This window comes from Rhipicephalus sanguineus, chromosome 8, assembly GCF_013339695.2.
Source record: "Rhipicephalus sanguineus isolate Rsan-2018 chromosome 8, BIME_Rsan_1.4, whole genome shotgun sequence".
NCBI lineage: Eukaryota > Metazoa > Arthropoda > Arachnida > Ixodida > Ixodidae > Rhipicephalus > Rhipicephalus sanguineus.
Window position 1 is genome coordinate 106524569 of NC_051183.1, and position 27928 is coordinate 106552496.

Genomic DNA, 27928 nt, shown 5'->3' on the forward strand with positions numbered 1-27928 from the left:
CCAGAGAGCGTTAGGCCTAGCGTACCGGCCGTGTCTGTCTACATGCCACCGGCTGACTTTTGTTAAATTACACGCAATTACAACCTTCCCGTTCGCCGTCGCCAGGCCGCTACGTCTCTCCCCAACGCCGACCATACACTGGCCCAACTCGGGGCCGGTCACCTAGCCCGCATCCGGAAAACTAAGGGCAGCAACCGATGGAGGTGCGGTTGCTGTACGACGAAATACTGGAGATCCTCCGCCGTCGACGACGACGCCGCGACGATATCCCGAGCCCCCGCCGCACGCCGAACGACGTCCTGAAGACGGAAGACGGAAGAAGACCTGACGACGCAATGCGGAAGCAGCGGTGCAAACCGACGTAGCCGTGACCCGACGCCGCGACGTAACCGCAACGCAAGACGGCGGACTAGCGACCTCGACGTACTATTCGACGGACACAACGTTACCGCTCTCGTCGATACTGGGGCCGACTATTCCGTCGTCAGTTGGTCGTTCGCGACGAAGTTGAAGACAGTTAAGACTGCATGGGAAGGACCTGAAATCCGCACCGCTAGAGGCCATTTCATAAGGCTGGATGGAGTCTTCACAGCAAGAATCGACATCAGTGACCGAACTTACCCTGCGAGCTTTCTTATCCTGCAGCACAGTTCCAAGGACATGATAGTCGGGATGGACTTCGTAAGTGAACACGGTACCGTAATAGACCTGAGATCTGACTCTATAACGCTATCCTCAGACGAAGCTCTGCCACCCCCCACGATGCCAAGAAACCACGCCTTGAGTGTGCTCGACGAGCAGGTCACCATACCACCTCTCTCCAGCGTCATTATTTCCGTCTGCACCGAAAGAGCGACCGACTTGGAAGGCGTCATCGAGGGTAACCAGCACCTGTTGGTCAAACAAGACGTTTGCGTCGCAAGAGGATTAGCCGAGCTTCGTGGAGGAAAAACAAACGTCATGCTCACAAATTTCGGCTACGAATACAAGCACGTGAACAAGGGTACGACAGTAGCCTTCAGTGAAGAAATTGTGGAAGCCAACAATGCCTTCACCCTCACAGATTTAACCGAAGCTTCAGCAAAAACACCAGGGCCGGAACCTGCTTTTGACGTCAACCCAAGTCTTCCCGAGCGCAAGCAAGAACAGATCAAATCCCTGCTCCAACAATACAAGGACTGCTTCTCGTCGTCGTCACAAATTCGACAAAGTCCGGTGGCGAAACACCGAATTATAAGGGAGGAAAGTGCCAGGCCTCTCCGCCAGAGCCCCTACAGAGTTTCGACTCGAGAGCGTGACGCGATAAAGAAACAAGTCGACGAGATGCTACGCGATAACATCATCCAGCTGTCCAAGAGTCCGTGGGCATCACCCGTGGTGTTAGTGAAGAAGAAGGATGGGACACTGCGCTTCTGCGTTGATTATCGGCGTCTGAACAAAATCACGAAGGACGTGTACCCCCTCCCACGGATAGACGACACACTGGATCGAATTCACAACACGACGTACTTTTCGTCGATGGACCTCCAGACCGACTATTGGCAGATCGAAGTAGACAAAAGAGACCGAAAAAAGACCGCTTTTATAACACCTGACGGCCTCTTTGAATTCAAGGTCATGCCTTTCGGTCTTTGCTCGGCACCTGCGACGTTCCAGCGCGTCATGGACACCGTGCTGGCCGGATTGAAGTGGCAGACGTGCCTTGTGTATTTGGACGACGTCGTCGTGTTTTCCTCGACCTTCGACGAGCATCTCCGGCGGCTTGAGGCAGTACTTCAAGCAATCAAGGCCTCTGGATTGACCCTGAAGCCAGAAAAGTGCCGATTCGCGTACGCCGAGCTCTTGTTTCTGGGTCATGTGATCAGCAAGTCTGGAGTGCGCCCGAACCTGCGGAAAACAGCTGTCATCGCCGACTTCGCGCCACCCACCGACAAGAAGGCCATGCGCCGATTTCTCGGCTTATGCCCCTATTACAGACGCTCGTCAAAAACTTTTCACGGATCGCCGAACCACTGACGCTTCTCACGAAGACTAACGTGGAATTCAGGGGGGAAACGGCGCAAGTGCAAGCATTTCAAGAACTTAAACGACGCCTGCAGACGCCATCCATACTTGCGCATTTCGACGATTGCGCCGATACGGAAATACACACCGACGCATGCAGAAGGACTCGGTGCCGTCCTTGTGCAAAGGACTGACGGGATTGAAAGGGTTATCAGTTATGCTAGCTGGTTCCTATCCAAGGCAGAAGCCAACAATTCCAGAACAGAAAAGGAATGTCTTGCCATCATCTGGGCTACGTCAATGTTTCGTCCCTAACTCTATGGCAGGCCCTTCAAAGTTGTCAGTGACCATCATGCCTTATGTTGGCTAGCTAACTTGAAGGACCCTTCAGGTCGTCTTGCACGATGGAGTCTGAGGCTTGACATTACCGTCGTGTACAAGTCCGGACGAAAACACTCTGACGCCGTCTGCCTGTCTCGTGCCCCCATCGACGCGCCGCCACAAGACGACGACGATGACTGCTTCCTCGGAACTATAAGTACCGACGACTTCGCCGAAAGGCAACGAGCCGACGCGCAACTGGGGGGCCTTGTGGAGTAGCTCGAGTGCAAGACCGCCGTTGTTCCGAAGGTATTCAAGCGAGGACTGCCGTCGTTTTTCTTACGGAACGGCGTTCTCCTGAAGAAGAACTTCGCGCCACTTCGAACCGACTACCTTCTTGTCGTGCCCTCAACATTGCGACTAGAAGTCCTCCAGGCCCTACACGACGACCCGATGGCTGGACACGTCGGTGTTTCCCGCACGCTCCCCAGAATACAGGAAAAATACTACTGGCCACGCCTTGCTGCCGACGTCGCCCACTACGACGTTAAGACTTGCCGAGATTGCCAGCGACGGAAGACGCCGCCGACTAGGCCAGCGGGACTTCTGCAGCCAATCGAACCACCTCACCAGCCGTTCCAGCAAATCGGGATGGACCTATTGGGGCCGTTCCCGACGTCGACATCCGGCAACAAATGGATCGTCGTGGCAACTGACTACCTCACCGGCTACGCTGAGACAAAGGCGTTGCCTAAAGGCAGTGCCGCCGAGGTAGCCATTTCTTTGTGGAGAACGTCGTCTTGCGTAATGGCGCCCAAGAGGTCCTCATCACAGACGGAGGTACCGCATTTACTGCGGACCTGACTCACGCGATCTTGAAAAACAGCGAGACGAGCGACCGCCGCACCATCGCCTACCACCCGCAGACCAATGGCCTCACCGAGCGTCTAAATAAGACCATCGCCGACATGCTGGCCATGTAAGTACGTCGACGTTGAGCACAAGACGTGGGACGCCGTCCTTCCGTACGTGACTTTCGCTTACAACACGGCCGTCCGAGAAACGACGCAGATGACGCCGTACAAGTTGGTCTACGGAAGGAGCCTGGCGACGACGCTCGACGCCAGCGACATGCTGATTAACGGGCTCCGCTCTCCCACGATGAGCCGTGCTACAACGAATGAGTAACTATTGTCGACTAGCCGGAAGCTCGGGACGGTATTGTGAAACAATACTGAAAAAAGAAAAAAAAAACGAAAACGTTTTCTTATTCAGCGCAATTAGAACCGAGGTCGCATAGAAACAACGCATCATCCCAACGCTAGGGCTGTCTAACCGCCGAAGACATGAACGAAAATGTTACGACTCCGTCAGAGCAGTAACGTTGACGTTGACGCGTGACCTGACCAAAAAGAAACTAATGCTATATGAAGTGAGGCTCGCCAATGGATACTCTCAGTTTGAACAGCGCTCCTGTTGCAAAGGCGACCGAAGCAGCGAAGGAAACTAGCGTGCCTCAAGTGTTGAGCTGTGACACTTTATAGTTCGCGCTCATCTTCTGTTTGTTCGTTTAGCGGCGTCCCTTGAGCTTGAGTGGCTTTCGTACGCTCCGTAACATGAGCGCGGACATCACGGTGAAAGTGTGAAACAACCCTCTTCCCCTCAGCGCAAGAAAACCGCGCGAGCAGACAGCGGAAGGGCAAGGTTCTCCCTGCGCAAGTATAAGAAGCGAGCGAGCTCGCCGACGACTTTTAAATGCGCCTGTCGCGCTCCTAACGCCATCTCGCTGGTAATGAAGAAACGCTTATAAGCGCAGCCGTCTCTGAGTCCGTCCAGCGGTAAAGGGTGTGTATATAACGCTCGCCGTTACCTACGTGGACGATCTGCGTTTCGTGGCGTAGTGGCTAGCGCCACTCGCTGCGGAGGAAGTGGTCCCTGGTTCGATTCCGCGCTTCGGAAGCATTTTTCTGAATTATTTTTCTTTGGGGCTTATATATATATATATGTATATATATATATATATATATATACATACATACATACTTATACATATACGGTGCATGACGGCGGCGACGGCGACGGCAAAATCCAGCCAAGACTGTCCATGTAATTGCTATCGCAATAAAAAAAAACGGGTGGAATTGAACTCACGACTCGCAGCCGTAACACTCCATGGAGAGTGCGCCAACCAACTACGCCTCGATCTCCACACGACGACGGCGTCTAAAACGACCAAAAATCTACGGTAAAGGGGCCCCGTCACTTTTACGACGGTACTGCGCTGATGAGCCCCGTCGCCGTAGTCACTAGTTTACGATGACGGGGCCCGTCACTATAAGTACGTCGCTCTTATGACGGGTCCCGTCACTTTTACGACGGTACTGCGCTGACATGCCCCGTCACCGTAGTCAGTGCCATGTATGTTTTTCGTGTACAGTCTATGACTGACATGCTAACTTGACTAATAACACAGTAGAGCTGACTGAACACTCGTTTATCAAAAAATAGTGAAAATTGTTTCATGACAAAAGCAATAATGTTTTGTTCTAAAAAATATTCTATAGCCCCTTCCTTGGTAAATAATAAAAAAATGAATTTGTTTGGTTTTTCTTATTTGTAGTTATTTAACAAGCACCTTCAGGATCCGTTAGACCACAAATCAGGGAGGATGCAAAATGAAGTGGAAGTACAAATTTCATGAATAAATATATCATGCTATACAATATTATATAATAGGCAAATAACGAAGCACAGTAAACATCACTCTAGCCAACACAATTAGCTGTTTATAAAATGTTATGTACGTTTTGTCACACGCACTAGCTTCATTATTTCATTGTGGCCGGTTATCAATAAAAAAAAAACTCTTAGACATGCTGCCAGTCAGTGTCATCTGTTGTCTCCAAATACGAAAAGCACGACAATCAGGGATAAGACCGTACACTTTATATGTGTATAAAAGGCGAAGGTTCTATCGATCACCAGATTATCGATGGTCCACGATTGTGGTTGCCAGGGGCGCAGCCAGAAATTTTTTTCGGGGGGGGGGGGGCTGGTTCAGCCATACTTTATGTATGTTCGTGCTTGCGTTTGTATGTGTGCGCGTATATATATATGCAAGAAAAACTAAAAGTTTTCGTGGGGGGGGTTGAACCCCCCAACCCCCCAAGGCTACGCCCCTAATGGTTGCCGCTGCAATTGTACTGCGTGTTTTGCTGATACGGTGACTGTTTGTTTAGATGTTTTTGTGGTTAGTAGGTTTAGCCTCCTCAGTGAATAAGACTTTGTGACGCCATACTGGAGGGCTAGAATTATTTCGAGGAGATGAGGTATTTTTGACGTGAAGTTACATAGCACACTATAAGGGCATCTAGGATTACGCTTCCTGTGATATGCGACCACATGGCTAGGATCAAACCTTCGTCTTTCGGTTCTGCTGCCGAACACCCTAACCACCGAGTCACTGCGGGGGTCAATCTGTCTGTGGTTTACTGTTTGTTCATCACAACATCATATCGACATCATATCGACACAATCACACCATCATGTCGAAATATCGACATTCACAACATCATGCTTGTCTGTTTATGCATGATATATCCCCAACAAACCGTGAACCAAGCACGTACCATCAAGATGGTGCCAATAGAGTCATGCATCATTTAACCAGGAGCAGTCAGCAAGGACAGGAGCCAGAATGCGGATTCTTAACCGACAAGATCTGTAGCCCAATACCATGACCACGACAGCGGCGACGAGGACTGCCCCAGCACATCCTACATAGTTCCTGCTACAGCCATATAGAAAGCCATGAACGAACCGTAGACGCGGAGAACTGCCGCAAAGTATACAACACGACCACCATACAAGGGGACGTATTTCGCATGAGCTTTTTCATCACCTCCACCAACGTCGTCCCCAATGAGACGACTGAAGCTCTGCACGAAATATGCGAAAAGCACCGAAACAAAAATATTACACACGCTACGAAGTCAATGGCCAGCTTTTTCTCTACACTGACCTGGACATGCCTCAGTAGGAAAAAACCATATAGCTCATGCGAGAAGTAAAGCAAAAGCCCGTCGTTAGACTGATAATGTAGTACCTATACAAGACTCTCAACAAAACTCTGTCTTGGCCAAGCGCTATTGAATATACGCTGAAGCTGAGCGTGGTAGCATAATCGTCGCTTGACTTCAGGTAGCGCAGCTGGTCAAGCAGTCGCCTCCGACGAAGGCACAAAATCATCTAAGCCATGATGCAGGAGGAACTGCGAAAACTGTCACCTATACCGCAAACTCAGGTGACGTCACTTGCTGCTTTGAACGCAAGGGCGCCTTTGAATAACTGTGTTTCCTGAGTAACCTGCACTTATGGCTTCCAATCACTTGATATACCCTTACAACGTGAAGTCCCCTCCTACACATTCGATGCCTTCAGTATTTCACTACTTGCAGCATCGGTCCAGTCGATTGTTGCTATCGTTCGTGTCCCCACAGCTGGACGCTCAATAAATATTGCCTGATGTTTACACAACCAATTATTACATCACTGAATTTATAAAATACGCCTAAACACTATAAAAGTAATGTCAATAGTATATAAAATGTTAAAACATAACCTTACAGCAAAAAGTAGAAAGTGCTATAAGTAATGGTGGTAACCTTGCCATTTATGCGATTCTAATCCGACAATGTGCGCGGAAAAAATATTTCTGAACATCTCACTTCAGCAATTGCAGAAATGAGATGTTCAGAATTGAGATAGTGAGGTTGGAAGATGCAGTTAACCCGGTCTAAATCTGTTCTGCACCAAAAAATGTTATGAAACTTTTTTATTCTTGACTTTTTATTCCATTCTTGATGCGTTCCCTCCCAGTTTCGATGCATAAAACGTGCTAAATTGCCAGCTGCAATCAATATTTTCACGTCGTGCAACGTTGAAGAAGGTGGCAGTAGAAGTGTTTAAGACGAAACTCTTTATTTGGGAGAACTTGTCACTCGAAATGAAAAGTGAAATCACAAGCACTAAACGCCGTACACAGATAGCAGCCAACACTGTCTCCCATCGTCGGTAATGTGATCTGCGGTAAGGCGCGTTGGCACTTATACACAAGATTACAGCCTTATCGTTGGTGGCCGCGTTAGTTCCACAATAAACTCTACTGTCCTTGTTATTAGCTAGAGCTTATCACAGGGCTATAAAATAATAGGGATTGTTCCTATAGACTCAGGCGTGGATTGCGCGTCGCTGTGGTCATATGTGTAACAGATCGGTTCTATAAAAATATAAAAAGTAGAGCGCGTGGCAATATGGACAAATCGTATCGTTACATTCTGTAGCGTTCCTAGTGTTTTATATTCCTTATGAGCCATGGGTCCTGCGCCAGAGTTGCAGACTCAAGTGTTGACCAGACATCAGTTTCGCACAAGATCACCGCTTGTCCGTGTCAGCGCTCTTTTCGTGCATTCCTGTTTATTCCCGCGCTGTTGAGCTTTTCTTCACGATCAACTACCAACTCGCCCAAATACTCACGTTAATTTGCACAATTATTGTTTAGCTTACATATGAACATATATTGCGTTTATCCACAGGAAGCCAAGCGTATTACAGGAAGTATTGTGACATATTGCATACGGTAGTCCCCTGACCAATTTAATAGTAAGAGCATTTCAATCCTCTCACTAAGCCAATATATCAATCCTGTATATTATAACAGACATGTTAAATATTGGTTGAAGGGTAAACGACATTCTCGCGATTTACTCAAAATTTATGTGCATTTTATATCTGTCGCAACAATAACAATTTGTTTAAGTCAACCTGAAACAAAATAATTTGCTCAGGTTGCGTAATTTTCTGCATAAGAAACGGCCATCTGAGAATGAGAATGCGGCGGGGCCGTACGACCAAATAGATTTGTTTTCAATCGAGGCTATAGTTGCACTTAAAGCGTCACTTCTTTTTCTGGGTACAGGTTCGCCGAATAAATTTTCAACAGCGGAGCTGTTGAAGCAACGATTTGGCTTGGCATGCAAAATCATCATGAGTGGCCTCTACCTTATATGGCATCTCGCGTCGCCTAGCACATAGCATAGCTGCGGTGAGCGTGTGCAACGCAGTTACTCGGTTAGTACGCGCTCTGTTCGTTTGCTTCATCTTCTGCTTCGCTACCCGAACACGTGCGCCTGGAGCGTGCTCTCGTGCTACGCGAATTTGTTCGGCGGGGCATGTAAGAACTCGGATAAGCGAGAGAACGAGTACGAATAGAGAGTAAGAAAGAAGAGAGAAATAGAGACAAAGAAAGGGAAGTAAGGGAAAAAAGATACAAAGACACAGAAAGAAATATGGTCAGGGAGAAACAGATAAGAATATAGAGTTTGCAAGAAATAGAGATAGAGAAAGGGAATAAAGAGAAATAGTACAGCAATAAAGAAAGAGAAAGAAATTCAAGGAAACAGAGGCTAAAGGGAGAGAAAAACAGAGAGATAGAGCAAGAAAGAGACGAACAAATAAAATAGAAAAATAAAGACAAACAAAAAAGACCCTCCAGCTCCGCTGTTAGTTCCCCGCAATCACAACCACGTGACAACAAACAAATCTCACTAGAGTATAGCGTGATCTGTATTTATATTGGTAGTATCTCTGTTTCAAGTGCATGTCGGCTATATTAAATACCTACGGGCTCAGGAAAGCCCCTTGTATAACCTGCTTGTCAACACCATAACAATATAATCGAAACATTTGAGTTTCGTATTACAACTGAAGACTGCGCTCAATGCACTGTACTCTGTAAGAAACAAGGATAACAAATAAGGTGGCTGGACAACAAGCGTGAGCGATCAGATTTAGCGTTTTATCAATGAATAAATATTGCTGGTAAGGTATGAGAATATTTACCAGCCTTGGAGTGAAGCAGCAGATCCTATTCAACAAAATGTTTGTAAATTTTCCCGTTCAAAAGCCAAAATGTTCTGTTTCTAATAGCATGACATGGCCCAATGCTAGACACAATAAAGCTCGTGGCACTTCCTAGCTCTAATACACACCATACGATCACGTCGATGAAGCTTTACTATTCTTTGCACGAGTACTCTGCCTTTGCATATGTACGCACTCGATTCAGAAATGAGAATGCGCAGAATTTTGCGTCAAAATAATGAAGCTTTGATATGATACGAGCTACCACAGCAATAAAAGCGTCGCTGCCAGGTTTATCTCAGCAGTGGGACAAATATTCCCGTGTCAAGATAAATTCACATACGGTGAGAAGGGGCCTCTCTCTCCAAGTAGCTTCTCTTAGAGCCTGGCCGAATAAGAACATTCTTCTTGTGCGTCTGCTCTCGGGCAGTATCTATACTGAATCTTGATTGCTGTAGATAAATTCTACACTCATTTCAGTGCATATCCAATGCCCTTTACGGAACATACCGTGCGAATATGCGTCCCGAAGAAGACACACGTGGTGAACAATTCTCACGACCTTCGCAATGCTGAGGGTCAAAATATGTGCAGTTTCAAGCTTCAGTCCATCCGTAATCAAGTACGGCATTTGTGAATGTTCCCGATTCGATCATGACTCTCCTAAACTACCCTAAATAGTTTGATGGGGCGTGTGACACAGTTTTCTGAATGTACCGGGTGTTCGAGCAATTATTTATGTTTGATGCAGCTTGTGCCCGAAAAGAACCTTACCGTTTTGTGAACTATGGGACTTCCAAATTTGCACTCTGTGTAGAGCGTTAAGCGCTGTATGTAGTCCTATTCCTCATTCACGCAGTGGACAATTGTGCCTGTTGTAAAAAGGGGGCTTGTATTTCGCTCACAATTTAGCTCTAATTGCTGATCATTAGCTCCTTACTACCTTCCTATGGAAGTTGCATATGTCCTTTTCACGCTGCGAGGCTCAAATTCATATAGTTTACGAGTACATCATGCTAGCCTGCAAAACAGAATATGCAATAGCATTTTTTCAAGAAAACAAGTTGGTTTAATGCAGTAAAGGCAAGCACAACCCGTTAGATATGCACTATTCTATTTGCCAGCTACATAACTTGAAAGTACGACACAAACTGATTAGGTATTTCAGAATGGAGATACACCAATGGACTTCATGAAAAACGTTTTATGACACTAGCAACACCGAACTATGCTGGAGCCAATCTGACTTTTTTTCACATAACAATACAAAAATACACAACTAATAAAGCACGTGTTTTCAGCATTGTCGCTGAATTTTTCTCGTGTTTACCCCAGGCAGAACATGTCATATAGTGCCCAAATTCTTGGCAATCGGTGGCCACCAGTTGAAATGATATACAACGACACAACACGTGAGTATTGCAGGCTAATGTATTACGTAAATGAGTTCGCATGAGCAGAAAATATTTCATCATTGCACTTCACCGTCCAATGCAGTACCAACAAAACATATGTAGGCGTGGTTCAATAAGGTATCATATCGAGTGAAATTATATGCAGCGTATTACATTTAACAGTATGGCCGGTAGTTTTCTTTTTCTTTTACTAAATGCGGAGCGTTTCTTTGCAGCAAAGGCGATTTGAGCGTTTTTATCTATCTATCTATCTATCTATCTATCTATCTATCTATCTATCTATCTATCTATCTATCTATCTATCTATCTATCTATCTATCTATCTATCTATCTATCTATCTATCTGTCTATCTGTCTATCTATCTATCTATCTATCTATCTATCTATCTATCTATCTATCTATCTATCTATCTATCATCAACTCAGGAACAGCAAGAACAGACTTGGACGTCTTAATGCAAGGGCGTTAAGGAGCACTCCTCGCAGAATATGCGGTGCCTACGTCGCGCCGGTTGTTGGTGAGCCGAAAATGAAAACAACGGAAAGAATGAACACCACACTGCTGGAACCCAATCGAGGCAATCTCCGTGGCAGTTGAATATTCAACCCCAGACGCATGCCAGGGCTGGAATCTTCGTCGGGAAACAACGCTTACAGGGGTGTTGTCAGGACAACATCAATAGTGTTCCAGTGTTGGCTAATCGCGTTCATAGCAATGTCATAAGCATTACATACGTACTGACTCCGCAAGATATAGTCAACGGTTTCTAGACCCCCGAGGTATACGCCGATAACCGCTATATATATAATGCACATCATCGCACCGTATCTTGCACTGTTTCGATAAAAGTGACCTGTATATTCTAATGTGAGTGCCGTCGTTACGTCGGCCTAGAAACTACCGTTTGGGATTCAATGCAGATGACGTGTTTGGTAAGCCCAGGATATGTGCACAACCAATCAAGGTGCAGAGAGACAGCGATCTACCACGCAACACTGGCCTCAAGGTACCAACAAATATGCAGTATGGGCTGTTATTCGGTTTCTGCTTCCCATGACGTCAACTCCAACAATGCCTGGGATCTGCCGTAATTTTAGTTAGTAACAATTTCTTTGAAATGCGCTTACGGTTTGTTTTATTGCTGCATTAGTTTACTGCTTTGTTACCCAGGCGCAGATAGCGTTCCCTGCCTTTAAATTACCAGTTCAAACGCTTTTGGTGCTTAATTGATGCGGATAATGAAAAAGGTTGCACGTCGCACTGCTGTTCGTCTTTCCAGCTTGAAGTCCTTGCGTGTTTTTTGTAAAAGGCGTATTTCGTAGATACATTACCTTCCAGCGAAACTGGATAGTAAATAACTGCACGTAGTTATTGCTACACGAATTGACATCACGCATTATTTTATGTGTAAAAGGACCATGCTGACGATTCAATGTTGCCATGATACGAGAAAAATAATTATTATTAAGGCATTTCTCTCTGATGAGCGAATCTAAACAGTAAATAATGCTACAGGACGTCATGTTACCGTCACGGTTGACTGTTATACGGAAACCGAAGGTCACAAAGAAAAAATATCTATGGATGTCCAAAACGAATATAAGCAGGCAGAGGTGTCCTACGTACACAGACTATCCCTCAATCAGAAGAGGGTTGTAAATAGATATGGTGTGCCTGCCTTGTTTTTTGCACCATAGATAACTGGGCTGTGTCCACGCATTGAACGCATTGACAAAAAGCCTGAATACATGATGCACGTGGTGTACGAGACACCGCTGTCATGTGTGCCATGTGTGCCCAACTGCTCTCTTTGTGAATGACCTGCCAGGTCTGCCATTTTCTTCCGGGCAAGTCGAAATGTATAACGGTCGTCGTCTTTAGTGTGACTTCTCTCAAAATGTTGCAGCCTCAGTTCCCTGGACAACGCAGTTTCTTCCTAAGGTCTGCCACGTAAACATCTCGGATTCCTAAATTCTGTGAGAGCCTCGTCAACACATTTTTCTCCTAAGCAAGTTCGAAGCATGATGACGGCAGAATGGTGAACGGTGTTACTTGGGAAAGGAAATGGCTATTGCACAGTTCATGCTACATTAGTGTGAACGGTTATTTTTTTATTTCAATTGTTTACACACGGATTTCACGTCATCATTACCAACTTGTCACACACTAAAAAAGGAGTCGTTTGACTCTTTTCTGCTACGTATGTGACTCTCACATGTGTAACTATCTTAAAAGAGACACTTTGACCCTCGTTTGGACAGCCGTGGGCTGTAAAATTCTCTTTAAACAGACACGCTAAATCTCCTGTAGAGGGCCCTGCGTCCCACGCCTCTCATAATGACAGCCACCATGTCTTTCTAAAGCAATGGGAAGGCACAGCGCAACTGAGACAATGGACAAGAACACGCAACACACACGAGCGCTGACTTACAACTGGATTTATTTTGCAACCAACTACCTTATAAATGCGCTTAAACTTGATAAATGACACTGTTATACACGTGACTATTATGCACGTGAGAGTCACATATGTAGCAAAAAGAGTCAAGGACATTTTTTTTTCTTTTCATAGAGTTCACAAATAGCCGGAGTTCTTTAAAAGGGCTAATGAATTTCCATTGTGTCCGTCTAAGCAAACTGCTGGTGTATACATTCCAGTTTATTTCATTTTCTGTATAGCTTCTTCCCCTGGAATGGAAATCTGCTAACCACAACTAGCCTATACTTACGGAGCTTCAAATTCAGTGGCTTTGTCTGGCTTTCCTGGGAAAAAGATCAAGCGGGCTCTTCTCATCGTTTCCTGCGTCTTCTCTCCTTCGAAAACTCCAACCGTCCCAGTTTCTTCTTAGAGGAGCTGGAAGCTAAGTTTGCGTGATGCTTATGTGGTGATAAGGCTCCGCTGACCTCCTCCATCGAAGTAGTAACCTGTAGTACCTTGAAGACATCGCGCCTGCAATATTCCCCGTCAATGACTGCAGTAGAATCACAGGGCTCACGTGATTGGAGAAAATTTTCACTGCTGTCAGAGAGGCGACATGAAATTGAGAGCACATATCACATCTACAGCCCCTAATGAAAACCGGCCGATGACGAAGCCAAGGAATGCGTAGGGGACGTTTATTGTACTGTCTTCAGTATATTTAAGCATACTTAGCACTGTTTCTTAGCCAGCTAGCATCACGTAGTTTGTGAGCCTTTAACGAACGGACTGCTGACAAACTGAAGGTTACAGGTTTGGTCCCTGCCAGCGGCAAGTTGTTTTTTTCATCTGCTTTACTTTCTTCACATGTATGTCACAATTTCTACAGCACACTTGAAATAACAGAATTAATGTGCCCTATGCCTGTAATTGCTTGATTACCTGCTTTCATCAAAGCGGAAGATCACTATTGGTGTAAGATTGTTGTGTAACAAACCTCGACCACGATAAAACGGGATTTTTAGCGCTTCGATGTTAGTGTAATAAACAACATAGATTGATTTCTTGTGGCCCATTTTTCTTACTTTACAGCTTCGAAGAAAACGCCGTATCAAATTGATTTGAATTTGACATACAACCAGCCTGATACATACAATTGCAGTGTTTTTACGGTGTCTTATCCACCGTATGTCAATGCAGGTAAGGCCAAATAGAACTTCATTCTATATTTTCTTTGAACCAACGAAATACGCAAGAGGAAATGAGGAAGACAGAACAAGAGTTGGCTTCACGTATTGGTGCTATAAAACTTACCAACCAGCGCAAAAAAATAGAACAAATAGGCAGGAACACTATATAGAATCGCGCAGCACTGTCAACAGTATAACTTCCGTAGAGAGTACTGCGGTTATATCGTCTGCTTTTTCCACCATGTAAATAATGTGTAGATGTAATATGGAGAACGTTATAACTGCTGCTGCTTTGAAAAAGCGTTATTTCGAATGTACTTGCAAATCTTACATCTGGAACAAGAACAACATATTATGTGGGCGGAACTACGAGGGTTAACATTTACTTGTATTAACCCTCTATTGCATAGAATCCCATATTTGGCCCATACCGATTAACATTTCTTATGGAGGGTGCAAGAGACCTGGCTGAGAATGTGACACTGCCAGAGTAATTCCCATAGATATGTGCACTTAACATAAAAAACGTGCTGCCATCCATGGAGCAGTAAAAAAGTTGCAGTGGCTTAGCTCGGCTATGCCAGGATAACGTAGCGTTAGCAAAGGTTCCGCTGATTGTTCTTAGCTTTCCTGATTGTCTAGGATTAGCTTGATTATCATGCTTACTGCTGCTCCAATGACACACACATGGTATGCATATTATGTGGCACATGTATATTTATTTTGGCAGGCAACTACTTCGGGATCCGATTAGTTAAGCTTCTCCGCTCTTCTGCGCCTTTGAGCAGCATTTGCGCTCTCCTTCTACATGGCTAAAGTACACTGGCAAACGCCAGTCAGAGGCGCTACCAAGCGGCTCCAGCGGAGTGTGGGACGGTGACTGCACAGCGAAGGCGAATAAGCGCGCGCGCGCCGGCGCCAGTACGTCTACCTTGGCTACGATGTCACTCCTCTGGAAAGCGCAGACCAGTGGCAGCGAGTCGCGCGTGGCAGCGGCGGAGTGCGAGGGAGGTTCCCGCTCCGATGCGCCAGCTGTGTGACATCACTGATCCTCGCGCATGCGCAGCACGGCTTTTGAGGAGCCACGTGAAAATGGCTCAGCTAGGCCAGTGTAGTTAACGCTACAAGAAAAGAGACGTGAAATAAATTCCGCAGTGCACGTGCAAGATCGGCATGCGAACAACAGCGATTGCTATTTTTTTATCCCAACCTTCTTTTTCCTGCAGAAGCATGAAAAAATTATTCTGGGACATTTCGTGAGCTTAAAAATTACTGCTCTTTATTACTTTTCTCGATTCCTTTTGTCACTACGGTATACAGACGGAAATCGGTGTGTGCCATATTTGGCACAGTATGTATATTAGTGACAGAATGCGCAATATGCTGCCATCTATGTTGTGCTGCACAATACAAATATAAACAAAGCACAGCCTTTGAGATCTTGCAGCACAACTCTGTTGTGCCGGATTTAAGTATTGGTGGTATGTTTTAGCTACTTGACAACAGTCTGAGGTGCCCGTAGCCCTACCTGACAATTCTTGGTTACAATATTGGCGTGGGTACATAAAAAAAAAAATAGTGAGCTCCGACCAATTCGAGTCGATATTTACCTTTTTCAATTTCCTCGGTAACTGATGCTTCGAACCGCAAATCAGTGGCTGGCAATTCAAGCAGGAAAGTATAGCAAGGCGGCAAATTTCGAACAGACAAACATGTAAGCGGCCCTCTTGTACAGAGATATTGGCGGTCAGATGCACTCAGTGAAATGTTCAATTGCGCCTCAACACAGGAAGCAAATGCTTTGCTTCATTCCACACATCGCCTTAAAAAAAACCTCAATCAGTGATATTTTGTTTTTCAGCCATGGCAGCAACATCGCTTGCCCATCTGCATGGTGATCTTCGTTAATAGTCACAATAAATCTGAAAATGTTTGCATATGTTCTTCGTTTATCTGATGATAAAAGTTGATAAAATAATTTTTCAAATGACTTTTTCGTAATTCATGCAATAAAAAATAACATGCTCTAAATTTCTGTTACGGCGGTAGGCTACCGATGGTGTTTCGGGAAACCCTTTTCTAAGGCGCTCATGCCTTCCTAATATTGCACAATACTTTCGGCGGGCATTTTTATACACAGTAGTGAAGTGGAGTACCTTGGTATAAATGGTGGGGGCTGTTTTACCATACTTTGGGTATCTTGTGGCTGGTTCTGATTTCCTACTTTACTTACAAGTTTCGTTGTAGGCCATTCTTGCTTGCAATTTCACAGGTGATCGCTAGCCTAATCTAGATACGCTTGGTTATCTGTTGCTTTCCTGAAACGTCGCTATTTACTTTCCTCGTATGTCACTATAAAATCTGTCTTAAGAGAAATGATCTGTACTACTAGGCAGAGTGGCAAGCCGAATAATGACAATAACGACAATTTGAAGCCGAACAACCACAATTTGAAACAAATTGCAGTCAAAAGGATATAATTATAAAACCTGCACACAAGGATAATAATATCTAAAATATGCTTATGGCAAATATGAAACGAGGCTCTCATGCAACTTAGTACAAAAACCCCTTATTGAAAATTAAACTCCGACCCCTCTCCAGAAAGTCGTAAAAACGTGTATTCAGATGAAAGCCTTAGATGCGTCATGAATTCCAAAAATTGACCGCCCGCGTCGGCGTCCTGCGGCATCGGTGTCAACATGAGTGTTCGAAAAGTGAGAACGTGATGGCGTCACCATATGACGTCATCATGTCATCACAAATCCCCAAAATGTGTTGCACCATTGTCGTGGGTTTATAACAGGAGACAGCGTGGGCTAACGGGAGAAGACTGACTGGAATTGGCGCTGCTAATTTTGATCAGACTCTCATATCGCGCAAATATCATGATTTTCTAATATCCGAAGCATTCGCAATTCATTTCATTGGGCCATCGTGTGTAAGCGCACCGTGGATCATACTAACCGACAAGCAGAATAATTATCTTTGCGCGTGAACATTGTGTCTTCAAGGACTAGTTGGGCCACATGCGTAGGGCGCCCTTTTTCTCCACTTTTAAAGACGATAGTCTTTCTTGGGGAACCTAAACGCCTAAATTTTGGTCTGTCTTTCTGTCTTTCTGTTTGTCGGCACGTCCCTCGATTCAGCCACCCGGCCAAAGTTGAACCACTTGCTTACCGCCCACCCATCTTGAACTCGTATGGCTGTTCATACTAGTGAACGTTGTCGATCAAAAAGTAAATATTACGCATATCTGATGCGTAACATCATTAGGTAAGTATTAGGTGGCGTGTTCCTTTAATAGAAAATGCATACATACGTAATTTTAAGGACCCTAGTTTCTTAAGCTGCGCTGAAAATGCATAAGAATGGAAGCTTGAGCGAGTTGGTATGCGTTCATCTTTGTTGAAACAGCGCTCACTAGACGACGACGAAGTAAAAGAAGGCACAGGACAGGCGCTGCCTGTCCTGTGCCTTCTTTTACTTCGTCGTCGTCTAGTGAGCGCTGTTTCAACAAAGCTGAAAATGCGACTGCGCTGAAATTTGCCTTCCTCCGCGCCCTTCGCACGAGCTCATTGTTGTGTTTCGGTTTCGGTTCTGTATTGCACTGTACGAATGCCACGGGTTGGTGTTGAAAAACTTTAGTTTTGAGAAGGCCAAGAAGGTGAAAAAAAATATTTAAAAAATGAAAAAGCAGCGTTGTGGGCGGCCTTCAGGCTGCCGGTTGTGGGCGCCGCTCTGGCGTTCCTGTTTTACCCAGGCGACGTGTAAATAAAAGAGTGTGTGGAGAGTACTCGTTGAGTGCGGACGTTTCTCTGCAAAGGTCTTCGCCTGCTGCTGCCCCGGGACTACCAGCACGCAACACAGCACTCATGTTTCCCGACGTATTGCCAGATGGCGTCCATATCTCACACAGCGCCTCTTCTATCGTCTTTACACGACATTTGCAGCGAAGCACGCAGATACGCGGCCAATTTTTTTGTTTTTTTTCTATTACCCAAAAGCGTAGATATGTGGAGCTACGAAATAAGCGCTCACGTTTAGCCATCACCAAGTCCTGTTAGTGTTTCTTGTCCCGTTTGCCCGCGAGTTTCCTGTTATGTAGACAAACCAACAAGCTCAAGTTCATACCTTATCAGGCGGGATAATGATGCCACTGTGCAGTCACAATGTGCGGCGCCACGATAACGTAACCACATGCCATCGTCGCTTGTTCAAAGTTGGGCCGGTCACGGAAGCAATGCAAAATAATGTGCGTGCAGCAAGCTTGCAATGCCTCAGGCTCTGGAGGCTGTGCAAGACAACGTTAGGTGCAGAGAGCAGGGTGCAGGGGGGGGGATCAATACCTCTACTGTGAAGAAAACGAAGACGAAGACGGCTTTCGCCTTCTAGTGGGCATAGGCAAATGGTGTTTCTTTTGTGACGAATTCCCAAGCCAGAGAATCACGCATATAAGTATCACTTCTTGATGCCTAACAATAAACAAGGAGGCCGCTTCTACCTTCTTCTGAATCCTCATAAAGTTGCCATTCAATTATTACTTACCGCGCCATTCCCAGTCGTACATTTAGTATCCAACCATTACACCTCTTGAGCCGTTATGAAAATTTGTAGCGTATCATTTTTCTGACAAACAATTCGATCATTCATTTTAATTGTTCATACCACCTCACTTCCCTTCGAATTACTGACTACAGTAAAGAAGCAGTCTCTGATCAGGGCATCCTGCTTACCATGTCGCCTACTTCTATACGAAGATACCTGTCACTGAAGGGATTGGAGCGGTGTCGAAGTCACTCAAGCAAAGCGAACACACATATAATCTTGAAGGTTACGTCTCACCAATGAAAGTTTGTTTTATTGCGATAGCAATTATATGGACAGTCTCGGCTGGATTTTGCCGTCGCCGTCGCCGTCGTCATGCACTGTATATGTATAAGTATGTATATATATATATAAAGGCCCCACAGAAAAATAACTCAGAAAAATGCTTCCGAAGCGCGGAATCGAACCAAGGACCTCTTGCTCCGCAGCGAGCGGCGCTATCCACTACGCCACGAAACGCACATCCTCCACGTAGCTAACGGCGAGCGTTATATACACACCATTTAGCGCTGGACGGACTCGCAGACAGCAGGCGATAATAAGCGTTTCTTCATTACCAGCGAGGTGGCGCTAGGAGCCCGACGGGCGCATTTAAAAGTCGTCGGCGAGCTCGCTCGCTTCTTCTTATATTTGCGCATGGGAGAAGCTTGCCCTTCCGCTGTCTGCTCGCGCGGTTTTCTCGTGGCGAGGGGTAGAGGAATGTTTCACGCTTTCACCGTGATGTCCGCGCTCATGTTACGGCGCGTACGAATGTCACTCGAGCTCAGGGACGCCGCTAAACGAACAAACGGAAGATGAGCGCGAACTATCAAGTGTCACAGCTCGACACTTGAAGCATGCTAGTTTCCTTCGCTGCTTCGGCCGCCTTTGCAACAGAAGCGCTGTTCAAACTGAGAGTATCCATTGGCGAGCCTCACTTCGTATAGCATTAGTTCCTTGCTATCGCATTCATTGCTTCGCCCTTGCGGCGAAACTGTGATTTTTTTTACTCTTACTTATTTCAATTTTACCAACACAATTTGAGAATACGTGAAAAAATTTGGTATGCAAACTCACTTTACACCTACGCCAGCCTACAATGTTTGGGGAAAAGTAGGATCGGGGTTTTTCAAGCACACTCTAATGTCTGACATAGCTCAGTTACCTAGTCGAGAAGTTTCTTAGGTGACAATATAGCATGAGCGCTGTAAACACAGATTAGTCATTCAACAAATTTCACCATAGTATTAAATTTACTGTGTACGATTCCTTCAGTGAAATTAGCTTCTTCGACAAGAGAACATTCATGGGAAAAGGAAAAACAAAGTGACGCTGTACAGAAAACCAAGATGTACCAAACAACACCAAGAATACTCAAGTCATCACCCATGACACTGCAACGAAGGGATATTTGTCTCACAAGCGAAGCGCATTTCAAGAATCTGTAACGACGACATGGCACCACTCACCACTTGAGCAGCCTAAACAAAAGTTTGGTTGAACGACACCAGCCTGCACGACGCCCTAAACAAGGTCTAGAAGAAAGCGTGTTAATTAGATAAGAAATTAGCGCTAGAAAAATGATCCAACGAACCCCTAGCCCCGAAGAAAGTTCTGGTTCGGCAGGTGTGTGACTAATAGCGTTACGACGCTCCAGAGCTAACGGGGTAGGGGGCTGTACGACCCCTGCCACGTTTTCCGCACTTGATCTACCGCTGAGCTGTTGATTGGACCTTTAACCCCCCCCCCCTCCACCTGTTGGGGGCAACACACCCTTTCGGCCCTGGATTCACGCAGATGGCACCCCTGAGCTAACTCACCTCAGGAAAAACAGACGGTTGCCTTTTCCTCTCTCCTTCTACATCGTTGTCATTCTTCCTCACTTTTAATATTTCACGTCTGCTTCTCGCTTCCATTGACTTTCTACTTTCCTGACCATGAGGGTTAACCTTGTGTGGCTACCCTTTCTTAGATATACAGTATTGCTTTATAGAAATGTGCGGGGCAGACCTGTTTCCATATTCTGCGATGTCCCCTTGTTGCCACAGAAGTATGTTTTAATGATATCCTCAAACGCTTTCTTGAGTGATCATGCCCTGAAACCGTGTGCACTCACACTACGCATCTCCTCTGGCCAACAAACACGGGAACCACCCAGAAGTTTTATATTGTTCACTGGAAACCACCATCTCAGAAAAATAGTGCAATCTCACTATTTCTTGCGGCTCAATATGTAAAAGCAACCATTGGAACCTGTTGCAAATCTACAAAGTTTCCAAGTGGGGACCTGCGCCTTGAGGCCAGAAACAAAGAAAAGTGCAACACGCGCACCTCGTAGCCTTCAGCTATGCAAACCTATGCGCACCTCGTTGCCTGCTTTTGTGAACGCACACCGGACTATGAACAGTATGAAAGGCGTAGTAAAGGGCACACCTAATAACATAGAATGTAGAATTCCTCATAATAATAGCTGGGGTTTATCATCCCTAAAATCACGATGAATGAAGAATTCCTAAATGGACGGAACAAAGAAGCTGTAATTTATGTGCAGCGCATCACATTAACACGGAACGACAGTGCAATGTTTACAAAACATTTAATAGTTGCTTTCAGTTCGGCTACCTTACCCGCAGCTCCAGAACACGACTATGTATGGCTTCATGTCAGGCCTTTCATCCCCAGTCAGCGACGTTCATTCAAATGCGATAGGTTCGGTCATTCATCTCGGAGCTGCCGAGGGCATACTACTTGGCAAATTGCGTTACAACGAGTCATTTGGCTGATGACAGCAAGGATGATGAGATCTGTTGTGTGAAATGCAACCGCACACACCATGCACACTGTAAAAGGTCTCCAGCCTGGATGTAAGAAAATGAACTAGTTACTGTAAAAGCCAGGGCCATATAGATCCGTGAAACAGTATAGCGTATTTCATGGCCATTATGATTTAAAGCGTCCCCGTATTGGTGCTATCGAAGGCGGAAGTACAACGGCCATTGGCGTTTGCATGGACGTACCGAGGCTAACACCACCCGCCACCACCATGCGTGCAGAAAAGGCTGCCCCGCCCTTACTGATCCTGACCACACCAGTGACTTCTACAAGCTGCAGCAGCTGTCAAATGACCGCAGAGGCGAAGAAGGTCCCGTTGACCCCTCGCCCTGTGTGGTCAAAAACTTGGTCGCTAGCGACGGCGCAGGCGCGTGTTAGACGGCGCGGGCGGCGTGAAAGAAGCGGTAAGACTCTTTCGATCACTCCATATAAGAGAAAATACCAATTAGAGGGCCTGGAAGAGGCAAGGTATAATAACTCAATCTCCGTCCTCAAGATACATAAAGTGCATTTTTTGCGACATAAATAAATTTCTACAAGAGAAAATCAGTGGACTGCTGAATAACCTAGATGGCGTCAAAGTACTTCTCAGAAAGTTTAATCATAAAGTGTGTGGGCTTCTAGACGGCAGCTGGCCCCGAACCCCTTACACAGGAGACAGAGGCACAAAGAGACAGATCTTTACTCATATCAAGCCTCAGCCGCGACTGCCTGTCAGCGGCCGCCGAAGTGCGAGCTGCGAGCGCGCCATCGTTCGTTTTCTTCCTCTATGGTAGGCGCGAGCGCAGCCGCCGCTCATACAGTGACCCCTCCCCTAAGGTAAAGTGGGGAGATGGATATGGGCTACTTAAAATGGAAAGCCCCCGCCACTGTCCTAGCTACCCTTGACCACGGCGGTGGCATACACGACCACACGTCGGCACAGTTCATCCACCACGTCACCAAGGTCGCGGCGTTGTTCGTGGCAACTGGGAGTTCAGTGTACACTTTCGGGTCAGCAGTCGTCGTGGCAGCCGCCTTGCTGCCGCTGTCTGTAGTTGCCTGCTCTTTAATGCTATTGACCTCTGATTCCTCATTGCGAGCAGGTTAGCATCCTCGGAATCTGCTTGCCGAGCTTTGCATGCATCCACGTCGTTGTTAGCCTCCTCCTTCTCGTCGTTCATGTCTTTGATGTCAGCTGACTCATCCTCATTGGTGGCTGCCGTCGGGGCCACTTCAGCAGAGGCTGCCATTCCTCTGCCTCCTTGCTATCTTCCTAAATGGGCTTGGAAGCAATAGCCTTGTTGGCACCACGTGCCCCCTCTAAGTTGCTAATGCGCCGCCAACATGCAGAGTTGTTATCGTCCTGAGTACGTGTCTTGGCCGTTTCAGCCTTCACCTTCTTGGTCTCTTGTTTGGTGCGATGCTCCATTTCACTGTCCGGGTTATTTGTCATTGCGTTGACGGCGCTCTTCGGTTGCCCCACACGAATCACCGTAACTTCCGAGATGATCTCGTTCAGCAGTTTGTCAAGGTTGTCGTCATGACGGTTTTTCTTCTTCTTCCTCTGCTCCTTAAGCAGCTTCCTCATCTCCTTCCGTTCGCCGTCGTTACCTCCTTCGTTCTCGTCGTTCCTTTCCTCAACAGCCGCCGCTTCGCAATCCTGGGGCCACACCGTGATTCCCAAACCCACTCCTCGCAGTGCGGAAGTTCACCGAGCTCTTCTTCGCCGTCTTTGCAGTCAGCGGCCTGGGCCCCGACGATCGCCTCGTTCTCTGTGGCCTCAATCACTGCGCTCTGCATCCTGGTTTTTACAACGAAAGCTGTTATGAGATCACAACAAGGGCTGTGTTTGGCGCCGTAGTTGTCTGCCGCCGCCGCCGCCGCCGCCGCTGGTGTCCTTAACCACTATCGCTCAAAATAGGAAAAAGAACGAAATAAGAAAACATTTCCAGGATGGAACGAGGTTCGAACCTTGGCCCTCTGCGTGGGAGCCTAGTGTTGTACCTCGGAGCCATGCCGGTGCTTGAAACTGCGTTGCAAAAAGACCCTATACAGGCTTCATGTCAGGAAGGAACCAAATTAACAAATGTAATGTAGCATGGTAGAAGAGTAAAATAACCAGGATTCACACAACGCGAATTGCGCAACGAGAGGGTTGTTGAATGCTTCCAACCCATTACAAAGGGATCTGCCATTAATACTTCATCGACATCAGCCACAGCATCAAAAAAGTGAACATAATGTCTTACAGGTATTTAGCGGGTACCATGGTTCTCTGCAGAATGACGAAAAATTGCACAGTGGCTGCTTCCCTACTTCACAAAAAATTATGATGTTTTAGAGCGTAGTAGGTTTCTCGCAAGTGCATTTCTATTGGTTGCCAAGGAAGCCCATAAGGCTCCCATGATCTATTTTTCCTTCTCTCTATTTATTTCTTACGTTAGTGTATGTTATAAAGCGTGGTGGGAGAATGAAATAACGACCGGGCGCCACGCAATGCGAACTACGTAACTAGTGGGCCCTTTAAAACTTCCAAGCCATTACAAAAAGATCAGCCATAATTGTTCATCATAATCAACCATCGCATCAACAAAGTGCACATAATGCCTTACAGATAATACCTCGCTTCTCAGCAGAATGGCGAATAATGTCGTGGTGGGTGCTTCCCAACTTTACAAAAATTATTATTTGTGGCGCAGTTTTTATTGTTCTCTTCTTCCATGGTCCGCATGCTCGCAGCCGCCTCTCCCACAGGTCTACAAGTGCTATGCGTGCTCGGAACAGGTCTATGTCCAAAGCACACGAAGTTTTCTGACAGTGCACTGATTTCCGGAAAGACCCCGAGGATGCTGTTTCATTATCTAGCGTTGTAATTACGTCAGCCCATATAAGTATACTGTCCATTTTATGCAACTCCTAATGCCCCTTGCAGCAGTGGCTGTACCAGTCGTACTAAATACATTGCCATTTGGTCCATGTACGTACCACCTCATTATCAACTGCACGAAGAACAAATTATACTCGACCCCTCAGAGCCCTAGTTGATTCTTGGTGATGTTATTATACCTGGCGACAACTTTCTGTGGCACCACAGCGAAGGCTACGCAACCGAACCACGCACTTTTTTACTCCGCTTCTGTATGTAGTCCGCGAACGCTAGCTTTTGTAGAATACGTAGCATAAAAGAAAACATAAAAAGAAAAGAAATGGGTATTACGTTCAAGATTGCTTGCGTTGAAAGTAAGAATCATAATCGCGTAAAGGATTAGCGATTTTCGCTCTTTCGAGTTTTCAGCTTTTTCTGGTGTCTGTTTCACGTTTTCCGTCCACACTCAACAACGATGGCGTCGCTCGGCTGCAACAGGTGCACATCGAAACTTGCAAGTGAGCATAAGCGCGTGTTCGTTAGGTGATCCTTGTTCATCGACCAGAAAGAAACGAGGACAGCGTTGCGTTGCGAATTATTTTGTTGATTAGCCCATACTATCCACGAGAAAGAAGTGTGCAAGTGATACCACCATCGCGATAGCTTCCTTGACAGTGACGAGGGTTACCTTGAAGTCTTCAGCAAGAAGAGCCGCTTGAAAGCAACACTGCGATTGGAAACAGTACGTAAAATAAGTGGCCCATTTCATAAAATGCGTTGCATACATGGTCGGTATTTCGGTTGCCTACTATTACTGATACAGTCGCACCGAAGATTGCGTCTAACACCGTGCCCGTCGGCGTCTACGGCGGGAGGTGTTTTGGCGTTTTGAATGAGAGCGATTTACGGTGACAAAATCACCCATGCACAGCTTTGCCTCGGCAACAGACGCGTTCATGTCTATTATGCGACTGACAGCGTGATTTTCAATTTGCAAAAAAAGCATTCTTGACCACGGGAGTAAGGAACGCGTTTCACCCGTTTGTATAATCACACACGTGAGACGCCCGCTCCTGACTGGTCGTGACCAAGACATCTGCTGCCTTTCGATGCCTTCGCGTCCCCTGACAAAATGACGTGAGCGTCTCCAGAAAGTTACAGCGTCTCCAAATGTAGGAAAACGACGATGTCCACCCTGTGTGCACCGAAATTCAGAAAATGGCTTGTTACCTTTGCGTAAGATTTCCGTTTGCGCAGTTACTGCTGGGCCGTGGCTTTCTTTTTTCTTTGAAAAGTAAAACCGACCGTTTTAATAAAGCTGATTCCTGCGTTCTTTCGCAATGCAAAATATTGTATCGCTTTCCCAAAAAAGAAATGTAAACAATACTAAATGGTGCTCGCTTTGCACGTGGACTTGAACCGCTAGTACATTAGCGTTATATAATTTGATTTGCAGAAGAGCTCAGCAACGATTCCAGGTATTTGTGCTGCATGCTTAAATATATCAAGTCATGTGGTAGATTTCGACTACGTCTGTGAATAAACTATCTGCATAAATTCCCCAATAACATCATGAGCCATGAATACTCGTGTGGAAACGCACATGTTTTATGCGCTCGCGAAACCAAAACCGAAATCGCCCGCGAACGGACTACTTGGCGTAGTAACACATGTGCAGAAGCTCCGCCCGCGTAGCTTTAGCTGTGCTGCCACAGAAAGTTGTCGCCAGGTATAGTAACCTGCGTGGTAATTCTCGTTTTAATGCGCGAGGACGCCATATTGAAGACCTTCTTTGTTTGCGTCAGGTAAATGTTTCTGGAATAAGAATTGTCACGATTAATAGCCGGCAGGACGACAGAGGACAAAGAAGCGAGCAGCACGAGCTTCAGCTCTGGGCCCTCTGAGGAAGACGACGTTGAAGCGTCTGCTCTTGTGTTTTCTGGTTATCCGAATACAGACTTGTCTTTCGTCGTCACAACGTGGTCCTGTATCTTGTTATTTCCGCGTTGCGACACTGGTGGAGGTGCAGGACTTCTACGTCTGATGCTCGGGACTACTCCACGATCCGGCACTTCCAGTCCGACACCGGAACCTGTTCATGCAGTGGATACTCCTGTCCACCGCTACAGTCGCCGACAGCGAGGTCTCAGTCCCGAGACGATCCCTCTGGAACCTCTCCAGCCAAGGACTCCGTCTGCAGAAATGGCAACTGGAGGCGCTTCACAGCTGACTGTTGAGCAGCCTCGGATTCCCGAGACCTTCCACGGCGAGGTTTATGAAGACGTCGAGGATTGGTTAGACCAGTATGAGCGAGTCGCCAAGGCAAACCATTGGACCGTAGAACAGAAGCTCTCGCGCGTCTACTTTGCTCTAGCGAAAAGCGCTCGTACATGGTATGAGAACCGCGAGGCCACATTGTCTTCTTGGGATGCATTTCGGCAGCAACTTCGCAGCACCTTCGCTAACAACGACCGCCGCGATTCGGCTCAGCAACTCATCGAGTCTCGTATACAGAAACCGAATGAGAGCGTCGCCATGTTTGCGGAAGACATGACCCGCCTATTTCGACGAGCTGACCCTGAGATACCTGAGGCCAAGAAGCTACGACATTTGATGCGAGGCGTCAAAGAACAACTGTTTGCCGGTCTTCTTCGCAACCCGCCGACCACCGTTGCGGAATTCGTCCAAGAGGCTACCACTATCGAGCGAGCACTACAGCAACGGTGCCGCTATTACGACCGACCAAACAACGCCGCGATCAACGTCTCTGCCCTGACGGCCGGCAGTGGAGGTTCTCTACGTGAGCTCATTCGCGAGGTTGTTCGTGAAGAGATCCGCAACCTCCTTGTGACTCCGCAAGAACCTGCAATGGCTTCTGTTGCAGAAGTTGTACGACAGGAAATCAGGCAAGCATTCACTTTGCCCAATTCGCTACCAGACCAGCGATCTGTCAACTATGCGTCGGCCGTCCTTCGTCCAATGCCAGTGCCGTACAACTCGTCTTCTCCGGCTCATACTTGCAACGAGCCGGTGATCCCAGCGTACATTCCACCGCCGCACGAGCCGGTGATTCCAGCGTACATTCCACCGCCGCCGCCGCCGACTCCACAGCTTAATGCGCGTACGGAAACATCGCCGCTCTACGCTCCGCCAGCGTCTCCTACCTGGTCACAAAGGATGACCACCAGTCGACCATTTGTTCGTAAGACGGACTTGTGGCGCACCGTCGACCGCCGTCCACTTTGTTTCCATTGCGGAGAAGCCGGCCATGTTTACCGCATTTGCCCTTACCGTGAACAGAGATCTCAGATTTATGCGCCGACCTTTCCACGAACTCGTTTTGACAACCGCCGCGACAACAACATGCCCCCGCAAGCAGAGCCATTTGGT

The 27928-nt window shown here is 46.6% G+C and overlaps 1 protein-coding gene across 3 annotated transcripts in view; it reads left to right on the plus strand.

Annotated features, from left to right (window-relative positions):
• Positions 1–27928, plus strand: part of LOC119402288 (uncharacterized) — a 79057-nt gene that overhangs the window by 17598 nt on the left and 33531 nt on the right. For 2 of the 3 annotated variants that reach the window (XR_007417207.1, XM_049418582.1), the window contains 3 exons: positions 10582–10658; positions 14174–14281; positions 16133–16290. Coding sequence is in view for 2 of the 3 variants with exons in the window: in XM_049418582.1 (XP_049274539.1) it covers positions 10582–10658; positions 14174–14281; positions 16133–16179 (232 nt within the window). In the remaining variant the exon portion in view is untranslated. Of the gene's footprint in view, positions 1–10581; positions 10659–14173; positions 14282–16132; positions 16291–27928 lie in introns of those variants that run through there. The other variant, XM_049418581.1, reaches the window with a different exon arrangement.